This window comes from Fusarium fujikuroi, chromosome FFUJ_chr03 (assembly GCF_900079805.1).
Source record: "Fusarium fujikuroi IMI 58289 draft genome, chromosome FFUJ_chr03".
In the NCBI taxonomy this organism is placed as follows: Eukaryota; Fungi; Ascomycota; class Sordariomycetes; order Hypocreales; family Nectriaceae; genus Fusarium; species Fusarium fujikuroi.
Window position 1 is genome coordinate 217,161 of NC_036624.1, and position 23,919 is coordinate 241,079.

A 23,919-nucleotide genomic window follows, 5' to 3' on the forward strand; every position below is an offset into this window, starting at 1 on the left:
CTGTAATCTCCTAGAACTTCAGCAGCCTCAAAATGCCCAAGTATTCAAGACTCAACATCAAGATATGTACCCGGAAAAATGTATATCATGCACATACCAATTCCCCTGAAATAGAAGGCAATCGATAATTTGGTGTAGAAATAGGTAAAGAAGCGAACCCCCGGTCCAGCTTGGTCAACAGAAAGAGTGGAATTACCGTCAACGACAGCGACTTCTCTATCTCTCCGGCAACGAATGATGTGACAATATCGGCTCTCATATCACTCCACTACACATGCCGAGGAACCAGCTTGACAAACATGGGTGGCTTCTCCCATAACAAATATGCTTCCTGCCGGTTCCAGTCCGCGGATCTAGGGTCCAACTCGAGGTCAAAGCGCCATAACAATCGTGCCATCAGGAGCCGCATCTCGAAATAGGCGAGACTGCGGTGCATGTCAGCAAACTCGTCAAGGAGCAAGAAGCGTGAGCTGGGGGAACTGAGGAACGGACGTACTTCCTGCCAAGACAGTTTCTGGGGCCAACATGGAAAGGTTGCAGGGCGTCTTTTCTGTCGCCCTCGTACTTGGTGTTGTTGCCTTGTAACCAGCGCTCGGGTATGAAATCGTCGGGGTTCCTGAAATTTCGCGACGAATGGTACGTCGACCATTGATGAACTCCAACAGTAGTCTGGAGGCCCATGCTAGTTAAAATGTGCCTGCCTTAGGTTTGAATCCGAGGTAGATACTCACATGAGGAGGAACAACCTTGCCACAAATGATCTGTTTGTCTGGTCCGGTGTTGCGCGGAAAGGTGTCGGGAACTGGGGGGTGCACGCGAAGAGCCTCATCCAGACAGGCAAGCAAATATGGCAACCTGTTGACGTTGACCAAGTTGATCTGCTCGGCGGTCGAAAAGGCACCACGGATCTCAGATTTCACCTTGGCCATGCGTTCGGGATCCCTAAGTAAGTAGTAAGTCACACCCGACATTAGCGTTGCGGTGGTCTCGCTGCCAGCAATGATCAAGGTCTCGACAGTGCTCTGATATTCGAGTGCAGTGATGCCACTGTCCGGCAGCAGATATCCTGAGATCAAGTCTTGCCTTCCATCATCGATTGATTTCCGGTATTCAGCTTTCTCAACGGCCAGCTTGCGCTGATCAGCACGTCGCCTGCGAATATCGGGTGGAACGAGCCATTTTGACAGCGGCGCGAGAAAGGGCTAGTACTTGGTGCACCTGACGAAGGCTCCCGCTTTGACCGAGTCAAATATCAACTGCACCCACGGATGGTAACCCCAATTAGTGAGGCAGTCAAAGGATTGGCCAAAGACCAAGTCACCCATGACATCAAAGGTAAAGAACTGTTGGTTGACTCAGAAAAGGTTCCTCGGCGGCGTGTTTCATGCATTCACTTACATTGTACCAATCGACGATATCCACCGTGGGATTTTCGGATGCAGCACATTCTTCCAGGCGCTCAAGCATCAGATCCGCGTACTTCTTGATGACGTCCTCTTGGCTCCTCAACGCTCGTTCGCTGAAGCCGTGCGAAGCTTGTTTCCGCAGAATTCTATGGCGGAATTGCTCGGCATTGATGATGCTTCCAGGGCCTGAGCTGATATTGGAATAGAATGTTGGGTCCTTCACCATCTCGCCTTTGCCCCCTCGGTGGCCATAAATGTCGTTCCATGCTTTGGGGTCCGTGTATGATAGCTCATTAGGCGCTGTGCGAACGACATCTCCGTACTTTTGGTGCGCCTCGTGGAGTGCATGTACCAGGTTCCCTTGGATGCAGTGATAACAGTACCAAAGGCGAGTCGCAGCTGCTAAACGTGGGCCTGGATATTTGGACAGCGGGTGCAAGTAGATATTGTACAGTGCCTTCAAGACGAGGGTGACCGTGAGCTGTGTTTTGCATCAGTCTTGGACATCAGGACTAGCAGTATTCCTCCAAGGTTTCTTACAATCAAGATAACGATGAGGCCCGTCTCAAGCACGCCATGGTAGCGAAGATGAGAGTCGAGTTGGAGATTGGATAATAAAGCCATGATGGCTTGGATGACACACTCGCGTAGTTCTTTATAGGCTCTGGGACATAAGCGAGTTTTATGTCGTTTTATGACAAGGTATGCAGGCCTTTCCAGAACATGTAAAGAGCAGTCTTCTTATTCCAATTGACAAGCAGAGGCTCTGCTGACTTTCCGAGGATTCGGAATCATTCCGTTGCGTGATATGAAACTTGCGTCGAGTTCAAAAGTCGGCGATCGGACGTCACCAAGAGAGATTTGCATGTCCACTGTGCTAGTTCTTTTCGTATCTGGTGCGATTCCGCTTCTCTCCTATTGGTTTTGCATTTCCGCGGGTTTCAGTCCTTTCATACGGCACAGCTCACCGGAATAAATATATGCACAAACATGAACCGGAAACCACAAGAGGACTTTTGCGCCATATTGATCGACGTATATGATCAAAGAACGATACATACGTGACGAACAAACAAGCGTAACAACGCAGACGCAAGACGTCAGCAAAGGACTGTGCGATGCAGTACTACAAAACGCTCGCCCCCGGCCCGGCAAAGCCGGATGAGGCGACCGAAGCGTACAAGGACGACGAGCTTACTTACTCTCTATCGAGAGTACCGACAGTTACACCACGCCCGCTGAAGATCATCGCGGTAGGGGCAGGGTTCAGTGGACTGGCCTAAGCTGTCAGGCTGTCCACATCGGCAAACTGCAGAATGTGAGCATCCCCTATTCTATACTCCCCAATTTACAATAATTGGTCAGAACGGCATTGAGTTATGGCAGCGTTAGCTAGATAATACTCATGCCTACTTTTTAGTTACTGCTATAAATTCTAAATTATCTTACTATAATAGGCCTATATTTTCCTTTTAGTTATAATAGCATTATAACTCCTATTAAGATAGTAACTAAATTATCTATAAGCTTATCTATAAATTTGAGATAAAGAGCTATAGCTCTCTTATCCTTAACGTATATATTGCTAGTATTTGCTAAAAGCATTTACTTACCTAGTAAGAGCAGCAGGCTAAATAAGTTATTATACAGATATATATAAAAATAGAACTATAAACGGCAACTTTAACTATATACACCCTAGAAGCTAGGTTTATTTCTTAAGCTGTTATTTATGCCTTAATATAAGGACTTTAAGTGGTAAAGTCTATACGACTCTAATAATATAGCCTTTGCCTGGCTAGCCGCTAAATCTACGAAAAAAAAGAGAATCTCCTGTCCATATAGATTTAACATAAGTAAAACATCAACCCAGGCATCCCTCTATCATTACATGGTTATATTTATCAACCGTGCAAGTTGTATCTACTAACCCGAGTGACTTGGCTCATGCAGATAGTACCTAGATCTCGATAGGGAGGCTCGGCCGATGCAGAAAACCAGCACAAATTGATGTCAACCAGATGGCCAGGATGGGAATTTGAGATAGAGACAAAGGAAATGCACTTAAGTCTTTACTATTTCTGCCTTTAAGACATTTTGATAGGTGTTTAACTCTTCTTGCCTGAGCCTCACCCCGTGTTGTTAGCAATAGCCTAGATAATGAAACCAAGGCGGCTGAGGAATCTCTTTTGTCACTGGACTGTGATGCTGCTTTTCACTAAACACGTTAATGGACTCAACGCGACATGGTCTGTTATCTTTTGATAAAGTTCGATACTTAGGATACTGGTGGTGCTTGGAAAGGCGTTCTGAATCTATTCCGTGTGAATGAAGTCTTTATTAGCTACCAGAGCTTAGTCTAGGGTAACCGCCCCCGCACAATCTGATCTAACCCATGCCGAGCCTGCACAAACGGGTGCTGTGATTGATATGACTATCGATCCGTGTTCAATTGTTGGACGTGAAGATAATTTTCCATCCCGCGGGTGCCGCCGTAGCGGGCCTCACGTATCGCCTGACGAACTGGTTCTCAGTTCAAGTTCTATGCAACTAGCTTCGTGAATCACGGAATACACCCGCGGACGTCCTGTCGTGGCTCGGAAGAAGGCCCGGAACCACGGAAGACCTAGTCTGGTAACGGTATAAGTATTGTACCGCCGCCATAGATGCTAGCTATGAGGAGCAAGGCGAGAGGAACTATACACACGTCCATACAAACAAACTCAGCTGTTGAACGCAAGAATGAATATCTTAAACGGAAATGCGCTTGTTACTGGAGCAGGTAAGGGTATAGAGATCCTGTGCCTGCGCTGCGGTAAGACTAACGCGTACCGATTCAGGTTCAGGAATTGGTCGACAGCTATCGCTTGCCTACGTAAGAGCGGGCATCCAAGGCATCACTTTAGCAGATCTCAACAAAGATGCCCTCTCCGAGACGGCACGCTTGATTCAGGCCCAATATCCTGATGTCAAGGTTTTGCCCATAGTTGTCGACGTGACGGATGAGAAGTCGGTCAACGCAATGGTTGACCAAGCAGTGCAGACCTTTGGGACGCTTGATTGTGGTGAGTCTTGCAAGCATTTGTCGCCATTTAAGTGACTAACACCATTACAGCCGCGAATGCTGCGGGAGTTATCGTCAAGTCTCGCGAAAAGTCAGCCCATGTCCCGAGCAGCGAGTTCGACCGCGTGATGAACATCAACACTAGAGCGGTGGCACTTTGTATGCAGGCTGAGGCGCGCGCCATGTTGAAGCAACCGCGCAAGCTGACCAGTGCGTACTGGCAGGACGAGCGCAGGGCCCAGGTAGGAAGCATTGTCAATTTCGCTAGCGTCTGCGGTCTCCAGGCCATGCTTAATGTTATGCCATACGTGGCGTCTAAGCACGCCGTCATGGGTATGACTAGGAGTGCGGCGGCGGAGCACGGTCCCGAGGGGCTGCGCATCAACGCCGTCTGCCCCGGCATTGTCGATACACCCTTCATTGGAGACCTCAAGGCACTCAAAGGTGGCAACGAGCAGGACCCTGCCTTTGCGAACCCACTCGGAAGACTTTGCTACCCCGACGAAATTGCGGACGCTGTTGTCTTCCTCAGTAGCACCATGTCGAGCTATGTGAACGGTATCGGGTTGGTCTCAGATGGCGGTAGGTCTGTACAGTTTTAATAGCATAGTATTAGAACATAAATAAATTTATCAATGAATTTATACAGGTCTAGTATGGTTAATACGTGAATTAATTAATTAAAAAAGTAAGTTAATTACTGCTGTTTAATAATTTAGCTGTTTCTTCAGGAGTATATAAGCCCAGTTGCGTTGACGGGCCAAGGGCTAATTTCGAGCAACCCCCCTCCAGACTTGTCTATCCCAACAATCGATTCTCGGTCGATGATCATTCGCTCTCCGAATAGGTGACTTGGTACAAGACAATGACGGAGAAGTATCCCTGGCCCGTACAAGGACTGCCTTGGTGGATGTAAACTGGGAGACTGCAAGGAAGATTGCCCCTCTGACACTCACGAGGTTGCTAAGTTCTGTCTGCTGGAATAAGCTCTCAGCCATAAATCTCAACTGCACGAGGCTGCAAAGCAGACCTGCAGCGGAGCATTCCCTACCAGCAAGGCCCCAGTCCAAAAGTTGTCACCAGGTAGGAACGGGCTGACGTGACCAGAACAACTGCTACAAGTAGGTCTATTGCTGTGCCGAACTAAGTGCTGCGGCCTACCGATATTCCAGTCCCGACGTGTAGTTTGCGAGGAGTGAGCACGGTGATGGCAGATAGGGTTGTAACCTGGGCGGCCGGGAAAATCCCTTTGCTTCAATGCCCCAAGCGCGATAACTATCATGTAGAGGTTTTCGATTGCTCTGAAGTCACCTACTCAGGAAGGCAAGTTATCAGGGTGTTTTGTTCTAACGGCGGCGAAGAGAGTGACTCCTCGTTAAGCTTGAAAGAGGACCTCGGTGGGAATGGATTGGTTGTGAGTACGACGATGCCCCTCTGATCGTACACCTACTTATAATATTATAGAAATATGGGTGGATCTGGGATGAGACTCCAAGGCACTGAAATACTGTAGTCTTGCTGACAGCCCATCTGAAACTGATCCCATGACGGGACACTTGCATCTGTTATTGGGTTACAAATTTGGGCTGTGTCATCAACATAGAACGAGCCCGGTGGGAGTCCCGAGTGAATATATGCATCTGGTAATAGACTGCTAGAGTCAATTTGCGCTGGAAGAACACCGAGGTCGAAATTTGAAGGATAGTCGTAGGCGGTGGGGAATTCCGTATGGGAATCTACGACAACTGGAGTATATGCTTCGCGATAGGGCAGTGTCTGGTAAGAACCTGGGGGGTCGTGGAGTGCCTGGGTCTTATCGCTAACGTCTGTAGTTATGCTTCGACTGTCGGGGCTGCAAGCCTGATCTGAAGTGTCGGCACATCCCAGATCGATAACGACTTCGCCCTTGCGAGAGGACGGCTTCCCATCACAGCTGAGGCCAGAAATCGTTTCAATCATTGTAACTACTGTTCGTCCAACCGCCCACACTTGCGCTAAATCTTTCAGGGATTCCAAGCAGGTGCTGACTCGTCGACGGGCAAGTCTCCTGGTAGTAGGACTCGGCGTATTCGACACGTGTAAGTGTATAACAACTGCTGAAAAGAGACTATGGACGATGAATGGAGGACAGCGGCGTAGCTGTTGCTTGTCTCTGAGGGCTTCAACAATCGACGTAATCATATTGGCTGAGCCAACTGTACCATCTCGTAATCCATAGGATTGTTTTGTATCCTGCAAAGTCTTTCTGTTTCGAGGTGAACTTGCCCGATGTAGCAGACAGCAAGCGCTGAAGTAGTGCAAGTAGAGTATCCCAGACCAGAAATGGTGCTTTGATCGTTCCCAGCGCATGGGAGCAGGGCACTCCTGGTTCCATTTGGATAGGGATGTAGCAATAGAGTTGATACCATCCCAGTCTTGACCACCACTGGATATGTTGGAATATTTGGATGCGACAAGTCCTATCAGCTTACACAGCTTCACGTACTGAACGAAGAATCCCACCTGAGTTGGGTCTGGTGGGTATTCGTGAATATCATTCCCATCATGCTCGATGAAGTCATCATCGGCGATCATATCGACATCGCAATCGTCGAGGTTGAGGGATACCGACTGCCCCAGGCCAACAGCTAAAGTGCGATCTCGAGTAAATAGCGTCCACCAAATGCGCTTGCGGAGTCTCTTTTCACTGATTGACAATGTTGAATTTTCCATGCTGCGATGAAGACCGAGATTCTGAGCAACAGCGATTGCGGATTGACTCCAATAGAACATGTTCTTGGATATGTCATCAGGGCCAGCCCAGTACCATCCCATTAGAAGCATCGACTGCACCAAGGTAATTCCGTCTCGCTCATAGTCGGCGTCATAAAGGGCTTTGGCGCGTCGATAAAATGTCGCAACAGCTGTTGAAGCTGATCCATCAACCATTAATTGTGGGTTTGTGCTTATTCGGGCGCCAGCCAGCAAGATAGACTGTATGAGAAGCATCGACGGGGGGCTTTTAGGATCTCGATATTGTGACATGAATTTTGTGCGGTTGACAACGGGTACAATCGGGTGAACCCAAGCAAAGAAAGTCTCTATCAAGTCGTCGCAAAGCGTTTTCGGAGGCAGTACAAAGGCCCCTCTGCGCTGAAGGATCCGTGTTTCGAGGGGGTCTAGTCCAGCAGGTATTGACAGTGCAAGAGTATCTCGAGGCAGAGGGAAATGCACTACCGGGCCTTGGCTTCCACTGAGGAGGAGGTTAAAACCCGCAGATTCGCCCATATAGATAACATGGCCTGCGGATGTAACAGGCAGAACATTGAATTTGGTTGGTGGTGACACAGCTCCATCTTGCTGGGAGCTTTCTAGATATTCCTGAGTACTTGAGGTAAGTGTATTGAGGCAATCGCTTGAGGAATTTCTCTGTGCTCTAGTCCTGGTCAGCACGTCAGATCATGAAGCGGAGCATTGGAAGTCATACGTAACGTGCTCCCCTTTCCCACGGTTAGCAAGAATCCTTGCTCGATCTTTCGCTATTCCTGGAACTTGACAGTTGATATTAAATGCGGCGCAATTGGTGCAAGGAATCCCTTTGCTCAGAGCATCGCATCGGGTTTTTCGCGAATGACATGTCCAAAGAATATGTGAGTTTTAGTACAAGACGAGTGTGACACGACGTAACTCACCACGCAGGCTCGGAATGATCGAATCTTGATGAATCTGCAGTTGTCAGTTCCAACAATTATACGTCGAGCACCGGAGTGTATACGCATACCTCCTTTGTCGCGGTGGTTGAATTGATGTAGCCATGGTTGGTAAATAAATAAACAAATTACTATCGAACGCGAACAAGACCAGTTTTTTAATCAAAAGTGGGACATGTGAAGCCGACCTTCATTGCCTAAATGCACTAGGCGGTATTATATGTCAAACAATGGCCATCAGCAGACCCGATGAACTTGTTCTAGCGTGATGACGGGCAATTACACTACTGTACCCCGCACTACGAACTGAACTTTATAGCCACTAGCTTCGGAGGATGGCAGCCTGGAGAAAACGAGAGACGTCGATCAGTCAGGGGTTACAGTACAACACATGTCCAAGGGTCGGGATGACCGACGCAGGACAGGGATATGTCAAACAAGATTCCCCCTGTACTTTATGCAACTGAAAAACCTACAAAGGGCTGTGTGTAGACACCCTAGCCATTGAGATTGCCAGACATATTGACCTAATCATCTCGAGAAGCATGGATGGCCTACCCTTGCATACTGCTCTGTTACTACATGCTGGACAGATACGGTAATCGCGGAGTCCATAGCTGAGAAGGTAATGCCATTTTTACTTTTTCCAAAAGCGCTAGGCGTCGGTTAAAGTACACTAATCCATTTTGTGACTAGGTTTCAGCTCTTGTATACAAGGGCGTCATATTCTGATATAACAACGTCCAATTAAGAATACTATGTGAAGAGAAGGGAGAAAATGTCAATTGCGAGACGTGTCAGACGCGGCTCGCTATACTAATCAATGCGACAGACACCTAACGTTAGAATGAGACCCCGCATGGGTATGCTTCCTAACCAATGATAGGACCAACTGGCTTTCCAACCAGGTCAGCCAGGGCCTCAATCAAAGCAGTTGACAGGGTGATTGACCCCCTCAGATCCAAAAGGGAAGAAACCACATTACTGGTCTTGCACTGGCCTGGCCCTTTCCTGCCATTCATGATATCTTTCAACCACGCCAGGGCCTTTCCAGCGCCAATGATAGCGAGTGAGCCATGCTCCGAGAGCAAGTCTCTGTCATACTGAACCTTGGTACCGCCAGAGCAGTAGAATTTGACAAGATTGTCGGTATCCTTGATGGGGCTGACTTCATCCTGAATCGACTTGTAAACAAACAGAGGAATGCTAGGACTGTGTTTACCAAGAGCGTTCTCGTCTAGAATGCTTTTGGCAGGTTCTTGTGTCAGGATGGCAGGGTCTTTCAGCATTCCAACCACGTCCTGTCCGAGGAACGAAACAATATCAGCCACAAAACATTGCTTTTCAACAGCATCAAATTTGGCTTTATACTCTGGCTTAACCGCCGCATCAAGTCCCAACTTTAGGAGCGGGTATTGTTTGGCCAGCCCAACCATGCCGGGAGGGATGATACCAGCCAAAGGTCCCTTGTTAATACTCTTGATGACAGTTGTGATGTTGGGCACAGTACCACCAAGAGCAGCACCGGCGATGCGAAGCTCTGGAGCGTAGAACTGCTGAAGCTCTGCCGCTGAAGCTGACGCAATGCTCCCACCAGAGTATCCCCACATTCCGACGGTAGGGTTCTTCGAGATGCCAGTGAAGTTGGCAGAGTTAATGGCAGCTCTGATTCCGTCAAGGGTGGCATATCCTGCGAGTTTGTTTGCCAGGTAAGCTGCGTCAGGACCTTCATGGTCGGGAGAAATGACGATCCATCCCTGCTCAAGAGCTGCTTCGATCAGCAAAAGCTCTGCTTGGGTGACGATGGTTCCGAGAGGTCCGCCAGTGGCAGAGGCGAACTGAAAGGCATAAGACGGAGCACAGCCGGCATAAGAGGCATCCTCGGCGACCTGGTATGAGAGGACCTTCGTATAGTCGGCTTTGTACGGGACCAAGACAGTAAGGACGGTGGAGAGGGCCTTGCCGAAGTTGTCATTGGTTCTGTAGGAGATCTGCCAGGTGTCTTTCAAATTGGTAGGAGATATACCAAATGCTGCAATTGGAGACGGTGGCTTGCGATAGTCGATGATAGTGCCTGGCGGGTAGTCGTTGATATTACCAGGGACCCTGTAGAAGGAATCTTCAGTGGGGAGTACAGGCTGCTGTCGCTCCTCGACAGGGACAGACAAACCCAGAGTCGAGAGTGCCGCCACTGACAACAGGATGAAACGAGGGAACATGGTTGACGTGACTAGGGTTCAGGATTTCGATAGCCAATAGTTCATCCAGATAAGTTTGTCCAGACGTCAAAAAGATCTTAATATAAGCACGTTTTGCTCATAACTGTATTATAATTAGAAGGATATCAATTACAGTTAAATATTCAATTTAGTTCATGCAAACCGTCCTTTACCCCAGATCAGCCTTCCATTGAACCACGTGAACCCTCGGACAAACCCATGTGAAACCCTCAGACCGGAGCGATCTAGCTTCAGCTGAGGAGGTGAAATTACTTTGGTCGTAACAGTTACCCTCCACCACAGCTAGCGAGGCGCTATTCTCGTCTCAGGGACGTGCACATGGCGATCACTGGCCGGGCTGCTACAAAGTCCGTGACTTGCACGCGATTTGTAAATCCCGTTCTAGCGCCTGCTGCCATGGCCATAGCACCGAGCATCGATGATCATAAGCTAACCTAGACCTTTCTGGTAAAGTGCGATATGTGATAAGATAAGCATTCTCACCAACCATCATTAGGCCCCGCACTCAGATCCGCCGAAAGTTCCTTGACTACCTTACCCAAGTCAATTAACGTACTCTGATGCTTCCATGCGCCCTTACATCATACACCTTCCCCTTCCTTATAGAAGCATCGATGATCTCTCTCTTATTTGCGAAACACGTACCACTAAGACTGTATCGATACCGCAATCCCTGGACCCTAAGAAGCCTGCATCTCGAGCCCCGCGGGATTGCAGCACTAATTTCCTCACCACGAGCATCCACTACCCTGTACTCTCCTGCTTAATGCCAGTTATGGCCAATAAAAAAGACGATAAGGCTCCCCGATAAGTGTCATGCATGTTCAACTGCCTCAAGTAATTTGTTTCAGCAAAATCAAGGCTGTCGATGGTGAAAGTGATGCCGCTGGGTATGTACAGCACGAGCAAAAACCACCATGCTGCCGATGGGCGACAACTGCGACCTGATGATCTATCGACACGCTGAGCGACCGAATCCTCCACATTCACCGTTTACTATACAATTCAAGCATATGTAACCACGGCGAACAGTGTTATGGGCCACTCTGCGCGATCTCAATGAAAGGTACTTTGCCGTCAAGTATTCCGTTATCTCCGATGAACGCCGGCGATACCACTGACAATGTTAAACACGGTTAGATGTCAGGGACATTTTATCCAGCTCGAGGGTGATTCCCGTACAAGGATGACCGGCACACACGCGCGACGTTTCGATGCTCAGGTGGCGAATGGCTGACTACAAGCAGCAGACTTCTGCACGGCCAACCTACGCTGAACAACAGACTGGCGAGAGACCTTGGTGCCAAACGTTGATCAATCAATACCCTGCTACAATGCTGCATGTTTCGAAGTCTCCCGTACCGACTGTAACCAAGCGACAAGAGGGGGAATTGTCACCCAATGCCGTAAGTCGCGATCTGGCTGCAGCATCTCTTGGAGGGGTTGGGCGCTTGGTTCTGCTTACGAGGTCTGCCGTCAGATTGGAATGTCGCCCTTGCCTTTTCAGGCACCAATTGAGTGAGTGGGGCGTGTCACCAAATGGAGTTTCATCTGGACCGTCAGTTCGCTGAGCTGCAGATCGATGTGGTCTGGGGCGAACAAGGCGACGACATTGCCACCGATTATGTTGGCCTCGACCCCATCTCGACCCCACTGAATTGTTTGGTGTTGGCAGGGACGTTCAAGCTCAGGACTCAAGAGGCGCGCGCTATTGAAACCGATGTTGATAACTCGTTTACAAATAATGACAAGTAAATTTCCTGTATGTGGTGTTCCATCTGAGCTGCAGCTTACGCGCCCCAGTCATTCTCCAGGCAGCGTGGCGGGCGCAGTGAAGTGAATAGGAGCAATGCCACCGTTTTGTTAACGGCCGCATACATCATCATTGAGCACACAAAACTTTCAGTTTGTCGTCAGTTCGAGTTTCGCCCCACGGCTGATGGCTTGAGATCTGGAATTAACCTATCTTTAGTTCTGTAAGTTCCTGCTTTTTCGCAATGTAAAGGTTGGGCCGGTATTCCCTGACCACTACCGACGCCCGTGATTAGCGCTGGCTGGTTCTGTCGATTACCGAAAATAGTGGCAGTAGGCGGAGGGGCATAAGCCTCAATTTCGAGCGTTGTGTAACGCAAGGGAAATTGTTCTTAGCGGGCTTTTCAGCTGCACGGCCGATAGTGATTGACTTTGGATGCTTACCGGGCGGCACGCTTGAGGAGGTTTGATCTTGAGGTTTTATGGTTCTGCAGAATAGATAAACATGATAGGGTGACATTAGAAACGATTGTACCGTCGTGCTCTGGACTTCAAACTAGATGCATTAGCCGCGATATGAATGAGACACCCCTTGTCTTGAGCCGCATGGTGGTCTCATAAGTGGAGGTTGGTAGATAAAGGGCGATCGGTGCTGGCCCGAAGATCACTCCTTGTCAGATATCCCCACTGTTACGCAGTATGTCCACGCAACACACATTGCGGCTGACAGTCTGACCCGCCTTATCCTTCGCATTATGGCATTATCATACGATCAGTTGTGCAAAACAATTGTAAACGAGTTTTATGGCCGATTCGAGAACCAGGGACACCCGGAGACGTTATTCGCGCCAATCGAAACGATCAAGGAAATATTATCAAGAAATACATTAGGCAAGCTTTACGACAGTCTCAAAGCAGAGGCTGTCCCAGTGCCCGAGAATGTAGAAGCTCTTATTGAAGCGATCGAAGCCAAGATGCTCTATGAGTTCCTAGCCGTTCTACTTTTCGCAAGATGCTCACTCGGCGCGGCAAAGGCCTTTTTGGAGAGGTTGGTGTTGGGGCCCGATGCAAAAGAACAAACCTCACGGGCTGAGCTGCCACACTACCTGCCAAAAAAGCTAGAATATCTTGAAACCCTCTTCTTGGGAAACAACGTGGACACGCATAATTACAATGACGCGAAGATGTTCTATCATGCGCAGCACTTTTTTTGCGTGATGGTGGTTGGGCGTCCTGGCATAGCCACAATCAAGGCAGACGGCACACGATCTTTGCCCTGGATTGAACAGAAAGGAGAGTCGCTTGGTGAAGGAGCATTCGGTGTTGTGAGTGAAGTGTGCATTCCCCCAGGTCATTACACCACCGACGGAGAGTTTGGCGCATTCAATCAAAAGTCAGAGCTGGTTGCTCGGAAGTCCTTTCGCCATGCAGCTAAACCAGGGCAAAGTTTTCTGAAGGAGCTACGGAATATCGAAAAGATCCTTCGCAGCAATTCGACGCACAGCAATATTCTTACACATCTGGCTGCTATTGTCAAAGAAACACCGTCTCCCGAGTTCTTTCTCCTAATGCCCTTGGCAGAAATGGACCTCAAAAGCTATATGGAGGAAGATCGAGAAATGGATATAGCTTTCAAGGCAAGCCTCATCAGCTCCGCCATTGGCCTGACAGATGGGCTCGACTTTCTCCACAATGGAATGAAAGATGATGAGGGACAAAAATATATCGGCTATCACCTAGATCTGAAGCCTGCCAATGTTCTTCTTTTTAAAGATCCAGGTCCTCGACGGACCAGCACTTCGAATGATGGTGAAAGGGTTCTAGATCCTTCGGAGAACCCCGATTCAAAACATGAAAAAATGATTTGGAAGATCAGTGACTTCGGTATTTCAAAGATCAAGAGCCTGGAGAAGAGCCAAAAGACAGATCTATATGATCTTTTCGAAACAAATAAGTACGAAGAGAATGGGGCTAGCGCTACCCATAATGTTGGGGGGCTAGGTGAATTCATGGCCCCGGAGGCCGACAGCAAAAGGCGCGAGATGGACGACAAGAGCGATGTATGGTCTTTGGGGTGTATCATCAGCGTGTTGTTCGCATACATGGAAGATGGAAGACGAGGGGTGGAAGAATACAGTCAAGCTCGGCTGAAACAAAGCAAGATGGATGTTGCCACATTTTGGCAGTCTAATGTCCTCTTCTTGTTATCCTCGGTCGACATAAACAAAGAAGTCTCATCGAAGCATGCGTCGCTAATCGCGAAGGCTCGTACACGCAACGCGGGGCAAGAAGCAGCAGCCGTATCATACATGCTGAGATCCTTGGAGAACAAGGTACTTAAAACTAAGAAGAAGGCGCGCTGCAGTGCTGCGGATATACTTGATCAGCTGCGGAAAACGTTGAGGATATATTCCGGTGAGATAGATGGGCCGGTCCCTGGGCCGGACCCAATGGTATCGGACCGGAATAGTTCTGAATTGTGGGTTCTCAATCACTGCGGCCTTGGTCTTAAGCTCACCTCTAACAGGCATGCGAATGTCGCTCAAGGGCTACTGGCTACGGACAAGACAGTGGAGTTCGACGGATGCGCGATCTCGCTGAATGGCAAGTCTTTTGCTTACTGGAATGTAAAAGTCATTCTCTATTTCTACCACGACGCGACCCCAAGTGATGCAGTGGCGCAACGGACACCGACAGACTGGCTGAAGAGTCTGCCGATTGACAGGCTGAAGCGAGGTTCAACAGATACGTCGAGGGAATCGAACCTCCCATCAATCTTGACACCACTTGACAGACTAAAACCCAATGATGCCGGCGAGTCTTGGAAGACAGTAAAACTGACACATAATCATCTGGTTGCCATAAGCAATACCCACCAAGCAAGCCAGGTGAGCAAGAAATGAGACATTGGCATAATTGGACTGTAAGCCTCAAACGGCGGTTTACTGATTCTATGTAGTGTTATGTGTTCTCGACCACAGGAGAAACCAGTTTAGTCAAGTTCGACAAAGTGAGGCTACCGTACAAGCACGTTCATTTTCTATCAGTCTGTCGCGATCGAGAAACCTTAATCTGCCTCCTAAGCGACAATGATGGAAACAGCTTCCTCTGGAGGGCTGAGATTGGGTGGACTGAACGAGAATCGAGTCATGGTGATAGCATGGAATGGCCTCAATTGAAGGGAAAGAAGACCTTCTCGCTTGACTGGAGTGCTACAAGCATCATCAGTATTACTCTCCAGACCCACGATATCTGTTATATTGTACTTCAGGACGACGACAACCCCCGCATATTGACAATAATCCTGTACGACCTTAAATTAAATGAGTATGCTGAACGCCGTTTGGTGCTGCAGGTATGTGACACTTTGAGCTACATAGTTAGAGTTTAACGCCTTTTTAGCCTCTTAACAATTCCAAATCAAGGCTGTTTAACAATATGGACTGCTTTCACAAGAACAGTCACGGGTCAGAAGCAATCATGGTTACACATTCGGCACGAATCTGGCATCTCAAATCTGAAGAAACACGTATCGGCTTGACAGCCGATCGTCATCAGGGAGGAGATGAGTATCTTCTACTAAAGATCGCTACGTGTCAGACGACAAGAAAGATATTTGCTCTGGGCTCGTCTACCGGTAGACGCGATATCGTACTGCTGGCAATCGAACTTGGAAGAACGGATGTCGATCCGGAAGTAACACGGGTGACAAAGCTAGATGGTCTCTCAAAAGACACTAGCGAGCTAGACTTGAGAGTCCTTCACAAAGAGAATAGAACGGCTGTTCTGGTTATAGCTGTCAGGCCAGAAAATAAATCCTGCGTATATAGAATAGATCTAAGATAGTCCTCCAAACTCAAGAAGTGCACGACTCGGCGTTATGTTTCGTTGCGTCACACCAGACTAAGCTCAGTTCCAGAAGTTGTGATCACATTTCTCAACGTCATGAATCTCTTTACATTTTTAAACCTTGGTGCGAATTTTTTGAAGAAGGTTGCATCAAGTAGGAAGTGATAAAGTATAAATGTACCAACTGTCAGGATCACAGAGCACAAGATAAAGATCCATATCATAGGGGTCACGACTATTTGGTTTGTATCTTCATCTAAAGAGAAGAAATTCATCCCGAAAAATGTCTGAGGTCTGTTAGAATTTTGTAATGGATTATGATTGAGGTAGCTTACAGCAACAAATGAAGGAGGTAGATATAGTAACGTAAGAGTAGTAATGAAGACGGCAGATTTATTTAAGCGAAGCATTGTGTTATTCTGCTCTTTGGTATTAAATTGCTCCCGGAATGATAGAATATTGGCCAGAAGCTGCGTGATCTTCTGTGAACGCTGCTGTAGGGAGTTTGATACTCGACTGTAAGCCGCGCAGTCACGGCAGAACTGCTCGAACTGGGACTGAGAAGCTCGTGCTGTACCCTTTACCCGAGTTCCTATGTTGTAGCGACGGTCTTGACAAAGTGAAGCTAGACCCTCCAGTACAGCTTCTAGAGCTGATAACAAGATTGGTGTGTCAACTAAACGACTTTCTAGGAAGGCAAGATCAGACAAGTGGTGATAGTCGGTCTCTGACAGTTCCTCGATGAAGGAGGTGACTGTGTTATCGGCCTTTATCGTGATTAGATCTTTCCTAGCAGGCAGAAGGCAATTTACCTACAATTGGTATCAAAGTTCTTTCCAAATAGGCGTTATAGAGCCTCCATTGTGGTAAGTATGTGTGAAATAATTGTTCATGTATCCAGAAGCGGTGCTTTTGGGTATCATTTGGGTGCCGCAGTATACCGTCCCTTACATGCCGATGGAATTTGGAATCAGGATGTGGGTTGAAAATAATTATGAGGCTCTGGCATGTCTCCGTGTTGAATTTTTGATAGATGCCGGTTTGGCGAATCGACCATTGGCCCGAAACTGGTTTAAAATCCGGGTAACGGATTGAGTATGCTACCTCTGAGATCTTTTAGACGATGATACAGTATAGCGACATAAGCAGAGCCCCACTCACCCGTGACTGGCCCCGTCCGGGAGACCGTAAAGGGCGTACAAACTGTGGACTCTATATTGGAATATTTGTCATAAAAGCAAGAAGATAGATCCCGTACTGCGTTACCGAGACCGAACTTGGTAACAAGAAAATTGAACATTGGCTCTGTAATGTGCAATGGACCCCATGAGTGACGTTGACATATTGATCTGGGGGATCACCCTGTTAGATTTGATAAACTAATTAGTCGAAGCGATGGCAGTACACACATGAAACAGTGGGGATGGTTCTGGTGGTCAAGGTGAGCTTTCAGCTGTTCCATGGTCGAGACCTGGTGCAACCGTGCCTCGGCACTGTGCCCCGGTACTCGTGTACCGGTCGTAATGAGCTCGATGGGCTGGGTGACCCCATCGACAAAGCAGCGAGCGGCAGTCATAAGGTCTCTACGTTTGTAGTTCCCCGTAGTAGATCCCCTTGATACGAATTAAACAAGAAAAGGAGTCGTGGGGAGACGCTGAGCTTTAAACAACAGAGTGCATTGTATTTTCCAATCTATCGATCATGTGCGCCCTTCCCGTTTAGGCTGCGATAGCGCTTATCCTCGCAGCCCGATCATGAATAATTGACAAGACGGCAGTGCCTCAATGGACTACAGAAAACCTACAGATGATCGTGTGAACATTTGAGAGCCTCATCCACTCAAGTGCCAGAGAGACGAGCAAACCTCAGTATGTCAGCAAATTCCACGGCCTAAAGACATGTCCCGCGCAAAACTTACTTTATCTCATCCTGCCATGAAGTGATTAGTGCTATCTGATATAAAAGCTGCGTTTAGACGTACCTCGGTCACCATCCTAGGCACCAAGAACGACCATTTTCCATCTCTCATCTTGGGTCCTGGTTAGTCTGCAGAGCAGGCTGTCGAAGAGGGTAGCGCATACCTCCAGTCCGAATTGCCCGTCTCGATCTTGAAATGTACGCTCCAGACACCTTTGCAGTCTTTCCTTGTTGAAATAGCTCCCGACGAGTGTCTGCCTGATCATGGTTCGCTGCGCTGAGGCCATAGTGATTCTAATCTTGGGATTGTTGATATTCTTGTGCCAGGCTAGTTAGGGTATATTATATCGCATGGAAAGGAGGTACTACGCAGGCAGTCATCTTCATCGCTTGTCCTCTTTAAAGACACTGTGACAGTGTTCCGCAGCCCCCAAACACATCACCTGGCTTACCTTCTGCCTTGACAACCCCCTTGCTATCAACTCCGTGGCTGGTCGCCCGGGCAATGTTCGACCTGGAGCATTGCATGACGCCCGACCCTAAACGCCTGGACCCGCGTGTGTTGTCCGAAACCCCAATTCTGTACTCCTTGTTGTGATTTGTGAAACACGGCTGGAGTGTGAGCGGGCCAAGGTCAAGCGGTGAAGGACATTTGAGCCAGTCATGTTGTCCAAATTATGTTGAAAAGCATGCTGAGCGGTTGTGGGGTTTGTGGCTTGGAACTGGTTAGCGATGGACCGACTGGGAGAAACAAGGCTTGCATTTATTGAGCTGGTCAGGGCCTTTGAAAATCGTATTAGGCTGCGGTCACTCGCAAACACCAGCAACATGCATACCAAGATAGTTGCACAGTAGATACGAACTGCATCGACAAGGTTACGGCAGGTGATGACCGTCGGCTTCCATAGGCAGACAAATGAAGGACTTTTGGGCTTGAACACCACAAACGAACCATTTATACACCGAAACCCTATGAAGCACGGCTTGGAGGAGACGATAAATCACGGGAACTTAAGTGATGCTCTAAAAATAAGATGATGCTGAACAGTGGCTGCTTTGCGTGCTGCCTGACGTGTGTCTTTGTGGGTGGTATTTTGAGTACCTGGCAAGCGATGCCTACATCGGCACCCTACCTCGTGGCTGTTTCACTCACTAGACTATTGAATCTTCAGCCGCATATTCCTGTGGATACAAAAGAAAATTTCGCATGTTTTTGGCCGATCATTGCTATTCATAGTTGCGGCTGAGATCCTATAACGCCAGGCAAGCCCGCCGCACCCTATTAATGTTTACAGAGCCTCAAATTATCATGAATACTACTTTAGAACTTATTGGTTATAATTTCTAGTTTATTAATTAACTGAAACAAATTCTTTTATGTTTGTACGGCCCTACTTCTGACCCTTCTATTTTTGTCTATTAAGATACTCAGGCTGGAGAGATGGCGAACGTCGAAACAGGACAACAGGGAGAAAACTCCATGTCACCCGATGGCGCCTCGGGACTTGGTGTTCCCTTTGCCACTTCTCATGGAACAAACCTCAACGGCAACGCAACCACCGGTCAAGGGATGACCGACGCGTTGCCGGACACCATGGAAAGCAGGAATGAAACTATCAACCGTCCACCTCACCAAACCGCTGTTGATACTTCCGAAGACGAGCCTGACCCTAGGAGGCAGGTCAGGTATAAACTAACACCCTTTCAACTCTATGTAGGTCACCAGTTGCCTGTCAAGGATCTCACATGCTCATATCCCGCAGATGATAACAATTAACGGAACGCTCGGGGCAGGGCTGTACGTTCGAAGCGGCCAGATTCTCGAGCTTGCTGGGCCTATTGCAGTCATCATTCCTTTTCTTGTGCTTTGTGTTTTGGCCTGGTGGGTAATGTCGTGCATCACTGAGCTGTTATGTCTATGGCCTGTGCCAGGGGCCCTGCCTTTATTTGTCGCCAAGTTTGTGGACCCTGAGTTAGGCAATGTGGTGGCAATTGCCTACTGGTACGTCTCGAGGCAACCAGCAGTGCCACAGCGCCTCTAAACACTCTCCAGGTTCACATACTCCATCGGATTTGCAGCTCTGGTTTCCATTTGTGCTAGCACCATTGGTTACTGGTTACCCGACATGGCTGTTGCTGGCCATGTTACCTGCTACTGTCTGTTGCCTTTCATTTTGGGTGGAGTTAACAGTTTGGAAATTGGGGTACGTGAAATAACGACTTGACAATCTAGTGGCTAATCTTGTTCTAGATATACGGATTGATTGAGGCCGTCACTGGAACCATTAAATTGATCATGTTGATCGTTGTCATTATTATCCTTGTTGTTATTGACTGCAAAAGTACGTATGGATTATGTATCTGAGAAAAATGATTCACTAATTGGGATCTGCAGCTAAAATGACGGATAAATTGAAGGCAGGTAAGTTATCGCCACAATTGATATTGACACATCTCAAGCCCCTCATTGACAAACTTGTTGTATAGAATGGGAACAACCCACTGTATATGATGAGGCTGCAGCAACAAGTTTTGCGCCGGCGTTCATGTAAGTATGGGAGATGAGTCGCAGCAGTCTCTCGTATGGCCAGTTGCAGTGCATTAACGATCACTAGAATGGCTTTCCCGATCGCCACCTTCGCCTTCACCGGTGTAGAGATTATTGCGGCTTCTATTGTAGAAGCCCGTTGGAAAAAAGCGCCCAAGGATGTCCGTAGAAGAAACACTGGAGCGCAAGGTTGGGGTGGCCACGAAAACGCCACCATCACCACCACCATTAGGAGTATGGCTGCCGTTGTTCCGATTATTATTGGTATTGCATACGTACTCGGCGGAGCGCTTGTCGCAATTGGGCTGAGTCGAAGCGACCCTGCCCTTCCTAGACTGAGCTGGGTTGAGAACGGCACCAGTACCGCAACCAGCACTATTGATTCCACCAGCACGGCTACTGGAACAAGTAACAACGATTCTATCAAGTCCATCTCTTCCCCTTTCACCCTCATTGCGATACACTCTGATATCGACTACCTGGAACACGTCTTCAATGCATTCATACTTTTCACGGCTTTGACATGCGCAAACACCAATCTCTATGTTGCATCGAGGGTCCTATTTGGGGTCACATCAAACATACGCGCTTCGAGAGGGCTGCTAAAATTCCTTAGTCAGTTCAGTGAGACATATACCAACGGGGTACCACTGCTGGCAGTATGGGTTTCGATTTTCTTCTGTTGGGTACCCTTCCTTGAAATACCAGGAGGATTCGATACAGGGTCCCCATTCGGATGGGTGAGCGTCTCCAATAACTGAAAGTGTGCCCTTTAATACTAATACTTTTCAGGCTGTCGGTATCTTAACACAGTCGGGATCTGTGAGTATAATTATAGTCTGGATGTGTCAATGTTGGGCATATATCCGCTACCATGACTAGTCAGTCCAGAACCTCTATTCATATATCAGATGGACGTGCTAATTGCGTTATATTTTATAGTCTTGATACCTACAAGGTGCTTTTGCAGACTAAATCTCTCCATCCGGTCCGCAACAACATCTATCCCTATCGTAGCTATGGGCAGCCGATTCTGGCTTGGGTAGCTTTTATCGGATGCATCCTCATTTTAATACTCTTTAACAGTGCCTTCCTCTGGAATGGATTCCACCTTGTCCCATTTCTGATGGCCTTTATTCCTGTAAGGTGTAATGAAGATCCTTTACTACTTATTGCCTTGATGCTAATATTCTCTCACAGATCTTCGCGTTTCTTTTTGTTTGGCTTTGCCTTAAGCTTTTGAACGGGAAGCTACCCTGGATTACAAAACTCACGAAGGGACAAGTCGTTGAAGCTTTCGACCATCTTAAGACTTTGAGAGACGGTTCACTTGTAATCCCTAATGGTTCCAATACCGGCGCTTAAGGGTGATTAGACTCGACTGTTGGCCTGAAATGTATTTAACTTGAATCAGCACCTGAATACTTCTTTTAACTACTCCGCTTGAAATATCTTCATCTTTCCATCGCTAAAACACCCTTATATTTTTGTCAAAGTCTATTAGAGCTAGTGCTTGCGAGTGATTTTATCCTTATGAATAACCTGAAGACTTACTTTCTAACAGTTTTCTTATCAGAGCGATAGCTGTTTTAATACGTAATAAATGTAGTGGTATATCTGTTAAGAACCCCGCAAGGCCAAGGCCGCTGAGAACCAGGCAGCTACTGCATAAGCTCATAAAATCCAACAGCAACTATAGATTCACACTAGGCTTATCTTGGCCGCCTGGTTAGTTCGCCCTTGGATAAGAACGTAAACGTGGCTCTATCTAATGCATATATGTATATATCTTGAATACCAGTTTGGGTGGGAAATGTCACACAGACTTATTCTATCTCCTAACCAGGTGATTATAATCTATCTTTTTAAATAATTTTTAAAACTGTATAACAGGGCAATGGGCGTCAGGTTGAGTCCTTAAACACATTTCTTTATCTCAGCAATGATCTACAACCAACCCACATTACGCCTTTCCGTTGACAAGCACATGTGTCTAAACCATTATTACCTCTCACAATCTTGGACCCCTCATTGATCACATCGGTTCTAAAATGTCTTCTTCCTCCGCAAATCCGATTATTTTTGAGTCCTACCCCGACCGCGGGTTCCAGGCGTATAGCGTCGTTTTAGGTGCGTGGTTGGCTTTGTTTCCAGCCTCAGGTCTCCTCAACTCGACAGGTATTTTCCAAGCATGGCTACTCGTCAACCAGCTCGACGAATACTCAGAGCCTCAAATCGCGTGGATATTTAGCGCTTTCGCCTTTCTTTTCTTCTTTGGGGGTATTCAGGCGGGTAAGCTCATCTATATCCAGCATTTAATCCACACAACAAGGTATCTCACAGTCCCATAGGTCCAATATTTGATAGGTATGGACCTAAATACTTGTTCCCTACTGGAGCCTGCGGCTTGGTCGTTTCGCTAGTATGTACGAGCTTCTGTACAGGTAAGAGAGCCCTTATGCGAGAAGATGAGTAGAGTTCGAAACTAACGTCACTGGTGGGAAGAATATTACCAGTTTATGCTTGCATTTGGGTGTCTTGGAGGTCTCTCTTCTTCAATCATATGGACTACCAGTATCGCCACCCTTGGACATTGGTTCATGCAAAACCGAGGACTGGCGACTGGTCTTGCAACAACTGCCGGTGGCATCGGAGGTCTATGCTATCCCCTTGCCTTCTCGCATCTGTCACTTCGAATCGGGTTTCCCTGGACAATAAGATGCTTTGCGCTTGTCACCTTGCTGTGTTTCCTAGCCAGTCTGCCCTTGCTCAAGACACGGCTGCCGGCAAATCCGACCTCGCGGCTTGTTCTTGACTGGAAGGGTTTTAAAGACACGAGGTTCATACTGACGATGATGGCGATATTCATTCTGGACTGGGCTGTTTTGGTGCCTCCAGCATACATCACCACATACACTTCTTCACATGGACTCAATCATCTCTCTCCCAACATCTTGGCCATTCTCAACTCGGCATCTACCTTGGGACGTTGTCTACCTGGGATTGTTGCCGACAGGGTCGGTCGGTTCAACGTTATGATCATATGCGCAACTCTCTCCACCTTATCAATCTTTTGCTTATGGCTTCAAGCAGAGTCTAACGCTGCTGTTGTCATTTCCTTCGCTGTAACCTATGGCTTTTTCAGCGGAACCGCTTTCAGCTTGACGCCAGTATGTGTGGCTCAGCTCTGCAAAACAGAGGAATATGCCACAAGGTATGGAACAGCCTATGGCGTGGTGAGCTTCGCTACATTGGCTGGAGTTCCCATCTCGGGACTGATCTTAGGTACGAGTGACGGCAGCCACTACACCGCCTTGGTTCCCTTCTGTGGTACAGCATATGCAGTCTCGGCTCTTCTTTTTATCTGTGCCAAGGGAGCCAGTCAGGATTGGAGGCTCTTGTCTAAATTTTAGTCTTAGGTGACAGCAAGCCGTTAAACATGCCGAGGTTGGGA

General features: G+C 47.8%; 10 protein-coding genes; 6 read left to right on the top strand and 4 right to left on the bottom strand.

Annotated features, from left to right (window-relative positions):
* Positions 1 to 268: 268 nt before the first annotated feature.
* Positions 269 to 2,030, bottom strand: FFUJ_02170 (related to isotrichodermin C-15 hydroxylase (cytochrome P-450 monooxygenase CYP65A1); the record flags this gene model as incomplete). XM_023573869.1 has 6 exons in its annotated part: positions 269 to 425; positions 497 to 669; positions 732 to 1,202; positions 1,263 to 1,343; positions 1,399 to 1,887; positions 1,947 to 2,030. 6 exons carry the CDS (start codon positions 2,028 to 2,030, stop codon positions 269 to 271), a joined length of 1,455 nt encoding a protein of 484 aa, XP_023427321.1.
* Positions 2,031 to 2,396: 366 nt separating this feature from the next.
* On the top strand, positions 2,397 to 2,689 carry FFUJ_02171 (uncharacterized protein; the record flags this gene model as incomplete). XM_023573870.1 has 2 exons in its annotated part: positions 2,397 to 2,441; positions 2,504 to 2,689. 2 exons carry the CDS (start codon positions 2,397 to 2,399, stop codon positions 2,687 to 2,689), a joined length of 231 nt encoding a protein of 76 aa, XP_023427322.1.
* Positions 2,690 to 4,148: 1,459 nt separating this feature from the next.
* On the top strand, positions 4,149 to 5,072 carry FFUJ_02172 (related to dehydrogenase; the record flags this gene model as incomplete). XM_023573871.1 has 3 exons in its annotated part: positions 4,149 to 4,188; positions 4,247 to 4,471; positions 4,522 to 5,072. The coding sequence occupies 3 exons, from the start codon at positions 4,149 to 4,151 to the stop codon at positions 5,070 to 5,072; spliced, it is 816 nt and encodes a 271-aa protein (XP_023427323.1).
* Positions 5,073 to 5,928: 856 nt separating this feature from the next.
* FFUJ_02173 (uncharacterized protein) lies at positions 5,929 to 8,265 on the bottom strand (the record flags this gene model as incomplete). XM_023573872.1 has 4 exons in its annotated part: positions 5,929 to 7,885; positions 7,937 to 7,949; positions 8,114 to 8,175; positions 8,231 to 8,265. 4 exons carry the CDS (start codon positions 8,263 to 8,265, stop codon positions 5,929 to 5,931), a joined length of 2,067 nt encoding a protein of 688 aa, XP_023428761.1.
* Positions 8,266 to 9,031: 766 nt separating this feature from the next.
* On the bottom strand, positions 9,032 to 10,378 carry FFUJ_02174 (probable lipase precursor; the record flags this gene model as incomplete). Its single annotated transcript, XM_023573874.1, has 1 exon — positions 9,032 to 10,378. The coding sequence occupies one exon, from the start codon at positions 10,376 to 10,378 to the stop codon at positions 9,032 to 9,034; it is 1,347 nt and encodes a 448-aa protein (XP_023427324.1).
* Positions 10,379 to 11,938: 1,560 nt separating this feature from the next.
* On the top strand, positions 11,939 to 12,239 carry FFUJ_02175 (uncharacterized protein; the record flags this gene model as incomplete). XM_023573875.1 has 2 exons in its annotated part: positions 11,939 to 12,150; positions 12,203 to 12,239. 2 exons carry the CDS (start codon positions 11,939 to 11,941, stop codon positions 12,237 to 12,239), a joined length of 249 nt encoding a protein of 82 aa, XP_023427325.1.
* A 667-nt stretch (positions 12,240 to 12,906) lies between these two features.
* On the top strand, positions 12,907 to 15,997 carry FFUJ_02176 (uncharacterized protein; the record flags this gene model as incomplete). XM_023573876.1 has 3 exons in its annotated part: positions 12,907 to 15,039; positions 15,111 to 15,506; positions 15,554 to 15,997. 3 exons carry the CDS (start codon positions 12,907 to 12,909, stop codon positions 15,995 to 15,997), a joined length of 2,973 nt encoding a protein of 990 aa, XP_023427326.1.
* A 1,842-nt stretch (positions 15,998 to 17,839) lies between these two features.
* On the bottom strand, positions 17,840 to 18,204 carry FFUJ_02177 (uncharacterized protein; the record flags this gene model as incomplete). XM_023573877.1 has 4 exons in its annotated part: positions 17,840 to 17,864; positions 17,919 to 17,929; positions 17,982 to 18,029; positions 18,082 to 18,204. 4 exons carry the CDS (start codon positions 18,202 to 18,204, stop codon positions 17,840 to 17,842), a joined length of 207 nt encoding a protein of 68 aa, XP_023428762.1.
* A 1,154-nt stretch (positions 18,205 to 19,358) lies between these two features.
* On the top strand, positions 19,359 to 21,830 carry FFUJ_02178 (related to amino acid permease; the record flags this gene model as incomplete). XM_023573878.1 is given in 10 exon segments in its annotated part: positions 19,359 to 19,603; positions 19,644 to 19,919; positions 19,971 to 20,121; positions 20,169 to 20,259; positions 20,313 to 20,339; positions 20,405 to 20,465; positions 20,533 to 21,205; positions 21,258 to 21,287; positions 21,304 to 21,507; positions 21,666 to 21,830. The coding sequence occupies 10 exon segments, from the start codon at positions 19,359 to 19,361 to the stop codon at positions 21,828 to 21,830; spliced, it is 1,923 nt and encodes a 640-aa protein (XP_023428848.1).
* Positions 21,831 to 22,516: 686 nt separating this feature from the next.
* Positions 22,517 to 23,878, top strand: FFUJ_02179 (related to monocarboxylate transporter 2; the record flags this gene model as incomplete). XM_023573879.1 has 3 exons in its annotated part: positions 22,517 to 22,757; positions 22,817 to 22,909; positions 22,971 to 23,878. 3 exons carry the CDS (start codon positions 22,517 to 22,519, stop codon positions 23,876 to 23,878), a joined length of 1,242 nt encoding a protein of 413 aa, XP_023427327.1.
* Positions 23,879 to 23,919: the final 41 nt, after the last annotated feature.